The sequence below is a fragment of the Ambystoma mexicanum genome, chromosome 7q, assembly GCF_040938575.1.
Source record: "Ambystoma mexicanum isolate Mex_15411 chromosome 7q, UKY_AmexF1_1, whole genome shotgun sequence".
Lineage (NCBI taxonomy): Eukaryota > Metazoa > Chordata > Amphibia > Caudata > Ambystomatidae > Ambystoma > Ambystoma mexicanum.
This window is the reverse complement of record NC_090941.1, coordinates 802,035,228-802,048,828: the sequence shown is the minus strand read 5'-3', so window position 1 is coordinate 802,048,828 and position 13,601 is coordinate 802,035,228. Positions and strand designations below refer to the sequence as shown.

General features: G+C 41.9%; 1 protein-coding gene across 1 annotated transcript in view; it reads left to right on the top strand.

The window, feature by feature from the left end:
- The window catches only part of CEP126 (centrosomal protein 126), a 543,909-nt gene that overhangs the window by 294,930 nt on the left and 235,378 nt on the right, over nt 1-13,601 (top strand). Inside the window, exon 6 of the mRNA XM_069639092.1 lies at nt 4,912-7,045. Coding sequence (XP_069495193.1) covers nt 4,912-7,045 — 2,134 coding nt within the window. The remainder of the gene's footprint in view (nt 1-4,911; nt 7,046-13,601) is intronic.

Below are 13,601 nucleotides of genomic sequence, written 5' to 3'. Positions count from 1 at the left end.
AATGCACACATGTTAAACAATGTAATATCCTTTCAAGTAATTGACACAGAACTGAGTGATCACAATGTCTTACATACAAATTGGCTCCCAAATTCTATCACAGCACAAGCGAAATCCACTTATTTTATGGGCTCCTACAAGGTAAATTCAGCCAGAAATCGATTAACGTGGACTGAGGCATCCTTGGAAGCCTTCAGGTCATGTTATGACGCTCAGTTGAAGAGCAAAGCTGTGTGTACATTTCCATCAGATGCAGTGTATTATGATTTAATGCAGCTATTTCAACCAGGTTCAATCATACAGAAACAAAAACAAAACGCATCTGCACATTTGCGACCATGAAATCAGAATTAGGAAATCCATGGTTCGGGCAGAAAAGAGGGAAGCCCTTAAACTCCCCGTAGACACACGATTAGCGGCCCTAACCCTTATTAAAACCAGGTATAGGAATTGGGTATGAGGCATGAAGGCTAAACCTTATCAAACTAATGGAAGCAATATGTTGAAACTATTGGCAGCTAAAAACTCTGCTCACTCATGGAACATCATAAATCAAGCAACGGCAGGTCACCAGGTTGCTGTTCAAACTAATGATGTGACTGAGGAGATGTGGATTCACTACTATTCTGAATTATTTGCTGCCCCTCCGGCACATCCAAGCATATCTATGCCGGAATCTCAGCCTCCTTTCCACTTATGTTTTGATAAAGACGACATTATGTACTTCATCAAACAAGCAAGCCACTCTAGAGCACCTGGCCCGGATGGCCTGTCGAATGCACAAATGAAGCAATTCCCGGACATCTGGGCAGATATATTATATCTTATATTTGAGTCCATTAATGTTTCTCAGAAAATCCCGATGTCCTGGAAACAGTCCATCGTAATCCCCATCTATAAGAAGGGTGATCGGGCTAATCCAGCTAGCTATAGGCCCATCTCGTTGCTTGATGTGCCTGGGAAGATCTTTTGTCGCCTAATTCTGAGAGAGTTGAACACTTGGACTAAAAACTATTCTAATAGAGATCCTCTTCAATCAGGATTCGTTAGTGGCCTTGGCACTCTTCCTAACATCATCACTTTTAATATGCTTAAGTCACAATATGCGTGTCGGAAACAATCTTTATACTTTGCATTTATTGATTTTCGCTCAGCATTTGACTCCATACATCGTGATCTCTTATTTTACAAGTTAAAATCTCTTGGCTGTCCATCATCTCTCCTGGCTTTAGTTATTCAGCTACACACAGAGACCTCCATGCGAGTCAGGCTATCTTTTGAAGGTCTTCTGTCTTCCTCCTTTACCACTTTTTTGGGACTTAAACAGGGTTGCATTCTAGCGTCAATACTGTTTAATTTGTTTATTTTTGACATGGGTCTCTCTTTTCTCGGAATCATGTCGGATGCTCCTGGATTGGGTGGTCAGCGCATACCTTGGCTACTCTATGCTGACGACTTAGTCTTAATATCTCAAACTCCCAGGGGACTCCAGAATTTGCTATCAGCCCTCTCTGATTATGTTGAGAGGAATCAACTTATAGTAAATTTGAACAAATCTCAGCTTCTGGTTTGCCCAAAAATTATAATGGAATTTGGCGCATGCGACAGGAACCCATGGATATAGTTCTGGAATACAAATACTTGGGCCTTTTCATACAAAATAGTGTTAGCAATAGCAAATATTTGATTACCCTACAGTCCAAACTTCTGACTTTGATCTCACAAGCCAAAATACTTCTCTATAAGTACGGAAAATTTACTTTAAAGCATCTCTTAATGTTCTATGAGCAAAAAGTCATTCCTGTTCTTCTTTATGGTGTTGAATCAAAGTTGTATTTAAATGATGAAACATGGAATAAATTGGAGGTGGCGTTTTGGAAAAGGGTTTTACATTACCGAATTGCTCACCCATGCCTATATTACGTTTTGAATTGGGTTTGAATTCACTATTTAGTAGGGTCAAATGGAGAATGTGTTCCTTCTTTTGTAAATGTTTGCTTGGCATGGCTAACAATAATATACGGAGTACGGTTGCCCGCTACTTGTCCTCTTCTACTCTCGCTTTCCCTTTAAAATGGCGAAATCTAGTACTGGATACTTTGGTAGCAGCGGATATCCCATTATAGCTCCGAATTGAAAATCCAGCCTGTGCTAAAACAAAGTATTATCTATGGGATTGGATTCAAAATGATGACCTCTGTAGCAAATATAAAGACTTCAATAATAATCATTTTTGAATTAAGCGCCTGGGTCAAGTGGCAGGTTATCTTTTGAAATGCCCCTCCGCGAATGTACGGAATAAATTCCTGCGCTTGAGACTTAACTTGTGGACGACTAGGGAAGTGTTGGTGAGGCGTAAGATCATTTCTGCTGATTTAAATTTTTGTCGGTTTTGTGAATCCCATATTGTGAGGGAAACCCTACAACATGTGATAATATCTTGCCCTAAGTTGAAGGACATGCGGGCTAAACATTTCACCAATCTGTTGAATCTGCATGAGGAACTGGATGAAAATGAGATATGGAGCATTTTAGTTAATAGCGCAAGATTTTCGGTCATAAAGGCCTTGGTGCACTTTTTGGAAGGCATTTTACTTGGTGAAATGTATGTACAAACTTAATTTGAACTATGAATATCATTTGTATATACTCAAAGTTATGTTTCTGTCCTCGAGAAAACAATTGAAATATATTAGATTTTAAGTTTTAAATCTTCATATTAATCGCTCAAATTATGTTTTATTTGCCATGCTCTGTATTTTAATCTTTTATCATTGTTAATTTTTTGTTCGTTATTAATTGTTTTGAATGAAATTGAAATGTATATCTGTTTGATAATTTTGAAAAGTTGATTTATTCAGCTGTATCAAAATAAAAAATTATTAATAATAAAAATTTTCTTTGGAAGTAGCTGAGGGGGAAAGGGGAAATAAAACATGTGCCAATAGGCAACCTTGGACAAACCAAAGTTGTAACACATACCATTTTTACTAAATATTAATTTAATTTGGGGAAATGTAGTGGCACCCTACAAACGGTGACAATGTGCAATCTCCATAATGGGAAAAAAAATTTCAACAGCACAGAAACCTTGTCATTCATTAGCAATAATAAATGTTTTCTTTTCGAAATTAAAAATGCAATGCCAGTTCGGTATACAGGCGTCAAAAATAAACGTACATAATGTGGACCGCCTCCATAGCATTCGGAACAGTCAGACAGTAGGGTATTTAGAAGAGTGCCGCTTCAGGAACTGATATTTCATGTTCCTTACAAACGCTTTTGAAGCATGACCTTATCAAACTATATGTTTTTCAAACTGTTACTCCCTGCATTCTTTCTGCCTTTTCCCTGTAGCTCAAGGTCAAAAAACAAGTGACCCTTATGGGTGCCAACAAATATGTGGCCATACTGAGCTTGTATTGAAAAGAGAAAATCAAGTGACCTTCACTCCGATTGCAAATACATTGTCATTTTGTAACAATATATCAGCAGCTATTCATGAGAACCGCAACTCCCGTACATGTGCAGAAGTGCTGTGTGTACGGAACGGTGCAGGTGGCTGCCTCAGATTCACGCCAGTCTGACCGCAGTAATGTTGTTTATGTATTGTAACATGGACGCAATGAGTTAATGTTGTTCAATGAGTAGCAAGTCCCACTGTACCGTATGACACTGGTAACAAGAATACACCAATGTTTGACTTTCTACTGCCACATCTCATTAACGCTCACCTTTCGAAACAGTGTTCAATAAGTGTAACCAGTGCATTGGTGTCTTCTTCGTTTATGTATGTTAGCGGCGATGTCCGTGTACAACAGAAAACAAAGTAAACATGGCGGCCATATTGAAAGATTATGACGCACTTCACGCTGTGGCACAACCAATCGGTGAAAGCGCAACATGGTCGCGGGCAGCATGCCACGGAATAGCCAATTGAAATCTTCTCCACAGAGCGAACAGGGAAGTGTGACATACTTTCTGATCGTTTTTAAGGAAACTACTGGACGGATTGTCACACAATGTATAAAAGCATGCTTTTGCGACTAAGCCCCTGTCCCTGCTGCAAATTTGGTGAAAATCCGTCCAGCGGTTTGGACTGTAGCCGTGCGCAAAGTTTTCCTCCCATTCAGTCTATGGGAAAAAAAGATGTTTTGGGACCCCCCCTATAACTTTCCCCCCCCTGGACCAAACATCACCAAACTTTGCAAAGAAATTCAGAGTCGCCCATATACCTTATTTGCAGAGTTTGGTTAGGATTCGTCCAGGGGGAGCGGAGTTATAGGTCGCCCAAAAAGTGCTTTTCCTATGGAAACAGCAACTTAACCATAACTATACAGCCACTACGGTGGCTGTATATATATCTCTATCGTAAGTTAGGGTACCCGTTTAGATGTATAGTACAAAGTGAGTCTTATTTATTTGTGAATATCTACCAGACTTTTATTCTTTAATAAAATTACTGGGTTATCACCTAAGACAGTGTGTGGACATTCCATTGTGGGAGCATGGGGATTCACTTTACCGAAGAACCAGCCTGCATCACCTCCTTTGAGTCTAGGCCTGGCTGCTTGTGCACCGTTACCAAGTGAGAGCCTTAAATGGGGTGTTCGGTGCCTCTACCCCAACTATATAGTGGGCAGAAGTACAGATACTACAGTCTTTACACCTAGAGAGGCAACACATAGGAGGGTACTATGTTTTTCGATACTGTGTTAGCAGAGCCTGATACATGAAGGCTCTGATCATAATTAAGGGGATGGGTAATGGTTCCCTTCTATTTCTAGAGCACGACTGATATAAATGCAAAATACATATGTAGTGTTCTTTCTCTATTATTGCCCTTTTACAAATGGCTAAATATACATGCTCGTGTTGGATGAATAACATTTTTCTTCTTGCTTTTTTTAGGAATTCGACCAGCAGATCAAATATTTAACCCGTTCAGAAAGTCTGTCAAGCTTAGATAGCCTTGAAGATGTAGAAAATGCCCACACTAGCACACCACATACTTCAGCTTCTAAAGCATCATCACAAGAGGACTCTTTATCATACAAACCACAAAGACCACAATCAGGAAAGTCGTCTCATCTTCGCGCAGCAGGAGAGGGTATTGTTAGAGATGAGCATGTGAACAAGTGGCTGCAGGATTTTGATTACCAGAATACTCCCAATACAATTTCAAATGTGGTATCACACAGAAACTCCTTTTACCCAAATGACAAACACATTAAAAACCTTACGCCACAGTCAAATGCTAAGACTGAGCAGACCAACACCACTCTGTATTCATCACATGCTACAACAGCTTTAGAAACCACTGAAGATGTCTTTAGACAAGAAAATAAAGAGGAGAAAGTCATACCAAAAATGAACGCATGGGTATCTCAGTCACCTGCTTTTGAGATGGTGAGCAGGGAGAAAATGTTGTCAGCTGGCAGCCCTGCACGTGGACCCACAAAAGCGTGGGCCACTCCAGATCCAACTCCAAGGCATGCAGTCCAAGTATCTACACAAGAAGATAGGTCAGAACCAAAACATGCTACCAAACCGTCATCCCTACATCCTGATAATTTTTCAGCGACCCCTGTTGTCCTCCCTTCCAGTGAAAACAGTAATTCTCCTGCCTCATACTACAGTGGTAATGCAACAAATTCCTTGCAAGAAAGTAAGCAACTGAACGATTGCCACACAGTTCCGATCATTGTTGAGCTGGATGATTTGATGAATGAAAGCAACGTTGATCGTTGCTCGGTGCCTGTGAATCCAGCTAACAGTGAGATTAATAATAATCAGCGGCCTGCTGTTTCTCAAGTGATAACTAGAGCTTCCCTGTTGTTGCACTATAATAATCAAAAAGCTAGGACAGATCAGAAAGAAAATCTGAGCACAACTGCTCCTTTTTCATATCATGCTGCATCTAGCATTCATCCATTCCAAGACCATCAAAAGCAGCTAAACATTACGGTGGCAGAAGAGACCAACTTCCTCAAAGGGATTTTAAAAAAGCATTCCAAATATGAGAATGGCTATTCCAAGACCATGCTTGTTGGAAGAGGTATTCATTTTGGTAACCAGAATACAACTTATATTAGAGATAGCGTGGAGCTTTCAAAAGGAAAAGGAAGAGACTTTGAAAACCAAAAGACTATTAAAAAACTGCGATGGTTTGATGAAATTGACAACATAATAGGAGAAAACAATGTAACTAAAATACTGGAGTCAGAGTCATCATATTTTCAAAGTAAAGCTCAATCTGATAACAGGAATTTAAGAAGTGTGTCCTCGTATGCAAACAATCAGGAATATTCTCCCAAGTCTGCCCATATGACAAATAATACAGGTTCCGAGGTTGTGCCTGCCCCTGTGATTTCCACAGGCTACCATTTCACTAGACAGGCTTGGATGGCATCCAAAGGAGAAGATGGAACCACTGAGGCCAATAATAGTGACAGCCAGAAAAATAACCTACCCAAAGGTAAGACAAAAGTGATCAGAAGGGCTAGATCAGCTAAGACTCCATCAGAGTCTCGATACATGAGTAGAAAAGGTGCAGTGATACGACCACAGTCTGCCACGGAAGCCAACAAAGTCATGAAAACCCAAGGTAAAATTATCATGCCCCATCCTCCACCGAAATATGGCTCAGACAACAGGCCTGGTCAAAATGACACAGCTCATCACCCCCAACAAACGAATCAATTTGATGTAACAAATGCTTTGCAAAATGATCAGCGTTGCAATAAAGACAAGCCTGAAAGCAGTGGTGCTGTACACAATGTAGTATACAATAACAACTCAGTCATTGTGATGCCAACCCCACCTCCATACAGTGCACCTTCATATGAAACAACATCCAAGACAACTGTAACTGTGAATACTGTTCAGACAGTTGCTCAAAAAGAGGCTATGGCTGCTCCTTCTAAGAGAATCCCTCTGTATGGCGAAAACGGACTCCGGCTTGATCGAACACCAACGGATGAAGAAATCACTCTTTTGTGGCATGGGGTGCGTGATGCACTGGCTCAAAAGGATTACAGTACTGGTAAGATGAAATGTTCTACAGATTTACATATAAAAGCGGGACTGATTTAGACAGTGGTGCACAACAAATATATGTTAGGACTATGAACCAATAATGCTGTGGACTGACAAACCTTATAAGATGCTACCCTTTAGAAACTATTCTAATAGAAACGTATCCACAATGGAAAATAATACATGTACAATATTTCTGTAACTTTAAGCTATAACATTGGAATACAATATACATCATTTACATGAATCCAGACTGAGATATACTGTGCACAAGTGGCAATTACCTAATCCTATTCACAATTCATTTTACCTTGCTAACTGTACTTGAGTCACTAAGAGGTGGTTTACTATTTTATCCCCAACTACATAGGTACTAGATAGAGTCCAGAGACAGGCTACTGAAGTAATGCACACCTCTGCAGTCAAAACGAGCACAACTCAGTGATTCAGCACTAGGCTAACAACAATTTTCTTTCACTGCCAATATAGCCATGGAAGTGGCTGCTACATGTTCATTTGTGCAATGAGGCAGCGTATCCATGGGCGTAGGACATGGGGGATGGGGGGGACAAATCCCCCCCACAATTTTAGGTGGGGGGATATAATGGCATTTATCCCCCACAGATATTGGTTTGGAATTGTGTCTCTGCAGCGTTCAGGCAGCGACTGACAGGAACTTAACAATCTGAGGAGGTAAGTTCACAACGAGTCAGAGGCAGTTATTAGGGAATTAACCATAGAAACCTTAACAGAAGCAGGGTAGGCCTGGACTTCGGCAAGGACTGTAACCTGTTTCATCACAAATATGCACGAGGCAGTTCATTCACTCTTATCCCAATCTGCAATCTGATTAAAGAAGGGTCTATTGTTTCTCACTCTGATAGCACACAACAACCCTGTTTAGCCTGGTCCCTTAGACTTTCACATACATGAAATTCTGGCTGGGAGCTTTACCCGCATAATTTGTTGCAGATTGCATCATGTGAAATTGTGCTGAGCTCTGCAGTCCAACATGTCTATCACCGATCTATGGCTGCTAATTAACGTGCTTGGCTTGCCAGCATTTCTCTGTACATTCAATCATGTCCCTTTAGCCCTGATTAAGGTCGGCATTTTAGATGGCAAAAAGGAGACACCTAACTGTTGGCCTCTTTGTTTGGCAATGGGGTGGCAGTTGGAACTTCAGTTTACCCCGTTAATATGTTAACAAAACTATGCACATTTGATGTTGCTGGAGCACAAACCGTGTCCAGCTTTATTCATGGCAATGTAGTGTTAGTGCCAATACTGCCGACTGAGGGGGTCCACATCGGACGATGCATTATTGTGAAATTTCCACAACGAGTTCTGAGGCACTAGTAGCTGCACCATAATAGCAGTTACCAATAACTTTATTTTCTTTAAAAGCAGCTACTGTCCGATAGCCTTCCACTCTGATCCCCAACATTGAATAGTGTATTTTATATTTTTCACCCACTTTACAGAAATATAGCCCTTCTTGTGCCCCACTCACTGTGCCTCCCCTCTCTGTCCCCCGCTCACTGTGGCTCTATCGATCGTCCACCCACTGTGCTTCGATCTGCTCTCTTTCCCCGCTCACTCTGCTTCTGCCCTCTGTTACCCCGCTCACTGCCGTCCCCCAAAGCCCCCAGCACATTGCGCTCTGCCAGTTCTTCTTCTTTGATTGCATTGAATCCTTTTATGGTAGTGTTGATGATCTGCAATAACTCCCATCTGGTTATCTGCAACCATTTCGTATTTACTCCAACTTGGACGTGGGGCAAGAGCAGTGTTGTGAATACTGTTGAGGTGAGGCTAAACAGCCTGTGCTCGTATGGGATTGCATGGAATGCTTCTTCTGATTTGGCAGAAAAGTAATTCTCTCTCTTTATCCGGGATACCAATTCTACAGATCTCCTCTTCCTTATATGAGCATCTGCTTTCGGGAAACTGTCAATAATCAGGTAATTTTTCGGGATCACAAGTGCAGGAACGTTTTACGTTCACCAGTGTGCATATGCCTCCCCAATTTTTCGGAAGTCTTATGTATGCCTTGGATCCACACGCCCAGTAATTGTGCATGATTACTGCGGTTCCTTGTGTCATTCCTGGGGCTTCAAAGCTTCATCCGCAATTTACATTTTCTCCCATCTTCCTCGTGCCGTTACTTCTGAAGCATAGTTTTGGGCTTTCCAGTGGTACTATTTGCAGGGGTCCTCCTCTGTCTTTGACCCATGTCAGCAGCTTTACCAATTTCGGCCATAGAGGTTTGCATAACCTCTGTGAGTTCTGTATTGCTTCTTGACAGGCTCCAAGGACCATCCAAGCTCGGCAGATTACTACTCCTTCTTCCCATCCACCAGGGGAAACTACTGTTCCCCAGATCTGAATTTGGCCTCTGTTCTTCCAAATTTGAGCTTCTTCTGCAGTTTTTCCTTGAACGTTCAGTCTCGGGTTTATATCCCATCTTGTTCCTGATCCTTTAACTTCAGGATTCTCATATCAGTTCACGTGATTCCTGGTGTGCGCCCTGTTTCTTGTTTTAATGTCCTGGATGTAGCCATCTTCATCTGGGTAATCCTTTTCGTTGGCCCATATCAGTGAGGCGTCTCTTCCCATAAATTGTCCTCTGGTGTTGCACATTGCTACCTGTGACATACAGTGTGCTGTGTGGACATCAATTTCTACAGCCACGAAGATCTTGGATTTTCCCATGCTGTACGGTAGGAGTGCACAGACGAAGCATTCTCCTTCTGATTGCCTTCGTCCTACTTCCTTCATGTGCTGATACCATATGTTATTTCTGAGATGGGCTGTGCTGTCCAGGTAATCGTTGAGTTTGTTGTTATCTTCATGCGGGCTTCTCTTGATTCTCAGCGTTCTTCTGTAGTTTGCTATGACTGTCTTTAAATGCTTCTGTGCTGCTTTTCCACTCTGGGTATCTCGGTGAGAAGGTTGCCTTGACTGTGTCGCTTTGGTAGGAGAAGGTTTTGTATTTCCTTTCCTTCCCTTTTGTAGTCTTTTATAGACTTCCTGTAACCACCATTGGCTCACCAACGTCCCAACGCGTGGCTGTGTCGTGGGCCAGGTGCTTGTTCCTTGCGTTGGAGCTGGTGTGCTTGTTGCTATAGTCTCTGTAGTTCTAGTTTTCAGCTCCTCATGTCGTTTTTTAGCTCTGACTATGAACGGGAACAGATGATCCAGATGTTTCAGCTCCTCATGTCGTTTTTTAGCTCTGACTATGAATGGGAACAGATGATCTGCGGATTCCTTTGTGGCTACTTCTGTTCTTTTGAGGGATTTTGCTATTCCCTCTCTCTTTGGTTTCTCACTTGGCTCCTATTGGTTACTTTCACTATTTTCTGGGGCTGTTCGTTCGGTAGGCAGTTTCTCATTCTCTTTTGCCCTTGTTTGAGGCCCTGTTGCCATTGACACTTGCCTTTGTTCGTGTGCATTCAGTGTGTGCGTGCAGTGGTCAGCGCTACATTCTCATTCACTCCGTGCTGACCCTGTCTCCATCTTTTCTCTTCATTCATCACCTCGAGTGTGTATGTGCCACTGCTAATTACATTCAATTTTAGTTTAACTTTCCCATCAGCTTTTCTTGGAACTGGGATAACTATATAGGGTCTGGGTGCTTTCATGGGACCCAGGCGTTCATTATCAGGCAGGTGCACTGAAATTGGGAGGCTTTGTGCACCGATAAAAAATGCAGTTCTGATAGTCAAAGACAGAAAAACAATGATAATTACTACGCATATACACATTATAGACTTGTAAAATAGTTGGCAGCATTTCCTTCCAGGGAAGCGGGGACGCCCCTCTGTCGACGGTAAACCCAAATTACTGATCCGGGCCCCCATAAGTCTATTTTCACCGCTTCTTTTTATTACTCTGATTTCGCTGCTCAAGAGTTTGTGAATTACTAAAGTGATGAGTGCTTCTCGAGTGTCCCCCCTCTTACGAGTGATGACAGTAGTCTCTGGGTATGGAGTACAGTTCCTTTGCTAGACTATGGAAAAAGGTTAGGCTAGCATCTTTGGTACGTCACATTCATTATGCGTATCTATAGCAGGTAAAGTCCCAGTGCACTCCTCGAATTTGCCTTGGTCCTGAGGACATGCTGGAACTTGTTGGATGTGTGTCGAATGAAAAGATGGAATCGCTAAAGGTCACACAAAAATAAAATGTCATAAAAAATAAAAACAAAAATAAAAATAAAAGTAAACATGGAAAAATAAGAATAAAAATAAGGAAAAATAGAAGAAAAAGTTAAAAAGAAAAATCAGATGGTGTAGTTCTCGTTTCTGCTCATCTCGATCTGTCCCTTGGTGAAAAAGACGATGACCTGTGTCTCTGTCTCCTCGATCTGTCCTACGGCGGAAAGATAAAGCACTGTCTCTCTGTCTCTTCGATCTGTCCCACGGCGGAAAGTCTCACTGGAATCTCCTTAAGCATTCTCGCTGGAAAGTGGACAGCTCTACTTGGAGCACTATGCCGTGGAGGAGTGTGCCCATATGTGGGATATTGGCTGGATCTCTGAGGATGGTGATGACGTCCACACCTGCAGGCCTTCCCACCATTTCCGGATAGTCTGTGACTAGACTGAATAGGACATTATGGGCCAGCTGGGTGTCCTTGGGCGATGGGGACATTTGTCCAGTTTTGCTGGGTCCTGATCACAAGCTTTTCTTTTGACTCGAACAGTCTCTGCACTTTCCTGTTGCGTGGATTGCCACTAGGTAATTTAGTTTAGTCCACAGCTGGTTCAATTGCGCTAGGTTTCTTGGGTCTCTGATGAAAGTGGGTGTGTCCGTGGTTCTTCCGACAAGTGCCGGACACTTCTCGATTATTTGAAAGAACAGTGTGAAGGTGAGTTCATCAATGTCTCCCGGCGGTGGAAGCATTTGTGTCCTTTTCGCTGTGCTCTGGTAGCTCGGCGAAGGCTTCCGCAATGACAGTTGGCAGATTACGTTCTTGTTAGCAGGATCTTGAATAAAGTCTGTGACACTGGTTTCTCTCCCCACGAGTGATGGATATGATGGTGTGCAGTCATAATGTCGACATCAATAATGTCGACAGTCAAAATGTCGACAAATTAATGTCGAAAAACAATAATGTCGACAAACAAAAATGTCGACATTATTCGATATTTTTTCGACATTAATTTAGTGTATGCATAAATAAATAAATAAATATATATATGATGTGTTGAGTATGAGGGGTGGTTGGGGGGGTGTGGGGGGGTGGCAGGGGGGTGTTGGGTGAGGGGGGGTTGGGGGGGGACCCCCCCATAGTAAATACAATTTTTATTTATTTAATTATTGAATAAATAAATAAATAAATAATTGGTATGTGTTGAGTATGAGGGGTGAAAGGGTGGTTGGGGGGGTGTGGGGGGGCGGCAGGGGGGTGTTGGGTGAGGGGGGGGTTGGGGGGGGGACCCCCCCATAGTAAATACAATTTTTATTTATTTAATTATTGAATAAATAAATAAATAAATAAATAATTGGTATGTGTTGAGTATGAGGGGTGAAAGGGTGGTTGGGGGGGTGTGGGGGGGCGGCAGGGGGGTGTTGGGTGAGGGGGGGTTGGGGGGGGGACCCCCCCATAGTAAATACAATTTTTATTTATTTAATTATTAAATAAATAAATAAATAAATAAATAAATAATTGGTATGTGTTGAGTATGAGGGGTGAAAGGGTGGTTGGGGGGTGTGGGGGGGGGGTGGCAGGGGGGTGTTGGGTGAGGTGTTGATAGTTTTAAGGGTTTATAGTCATAATGTCAAAAAAAAAAATGTCGACATTTTTTTTTCGACATTATGACTTTTTACATTAAAAGTATAGAATGTCGACATTATTATTTTCGACATTATTTTTTCGACATTTTTGTCTGTCGACATTTTTTTGTCGACATTATGACTATAAACCGGATATGATATCACCACCAACTAGAAATATGTGAGCACATCCCACTTGAGATTTCTGCTGGGAGATACCATAAGTTCTGTAAAGAAAGTCTCAAACCTGGTTGCCTAAGGGTGCTGTGTTATGCTCTCAGAAATGTCTTATTTGCGGTCTATCAGAGTCTTGATTCTTTATACTACTTGAGCGTGACGTGATTTCAAAGGTTTTTTTTATCAACGTTGTTGTGGCATTGTATGTGTAGTTCTCTTCTTCACCCTGCAACTGTGATGCACAGAGTGTCCGTATTATTGTTCTTTAGCACCTTTCTCTTAGTTTGAGGAAATGTCTTGTTTCAAAGCCACAATTTAAAGCAGAGTTCTTTTGCCTTTATTTTGCTGCTCACGTGTCCTTCTTCCTCGCCATGGATCTTGTCTGCACGTGCTGATGTTCTTCCCCGTTGTCTGTGGTTTCTTCGTGGTTAGATGCGGATAGAGGGCTTTCTCCTATATATGGTTTAATGTCGTTTAGGAAGAGCCATGCCCTTCTTCCCTGAAGCTTGACGCTGAAGGGGTGCAGTCTTCCACGATGAAAGGGCCATTGAATCGTGGCTCGTCCCACCTTTTCTTTGTAAAGTTCCTTATAAGTACAGCATCACC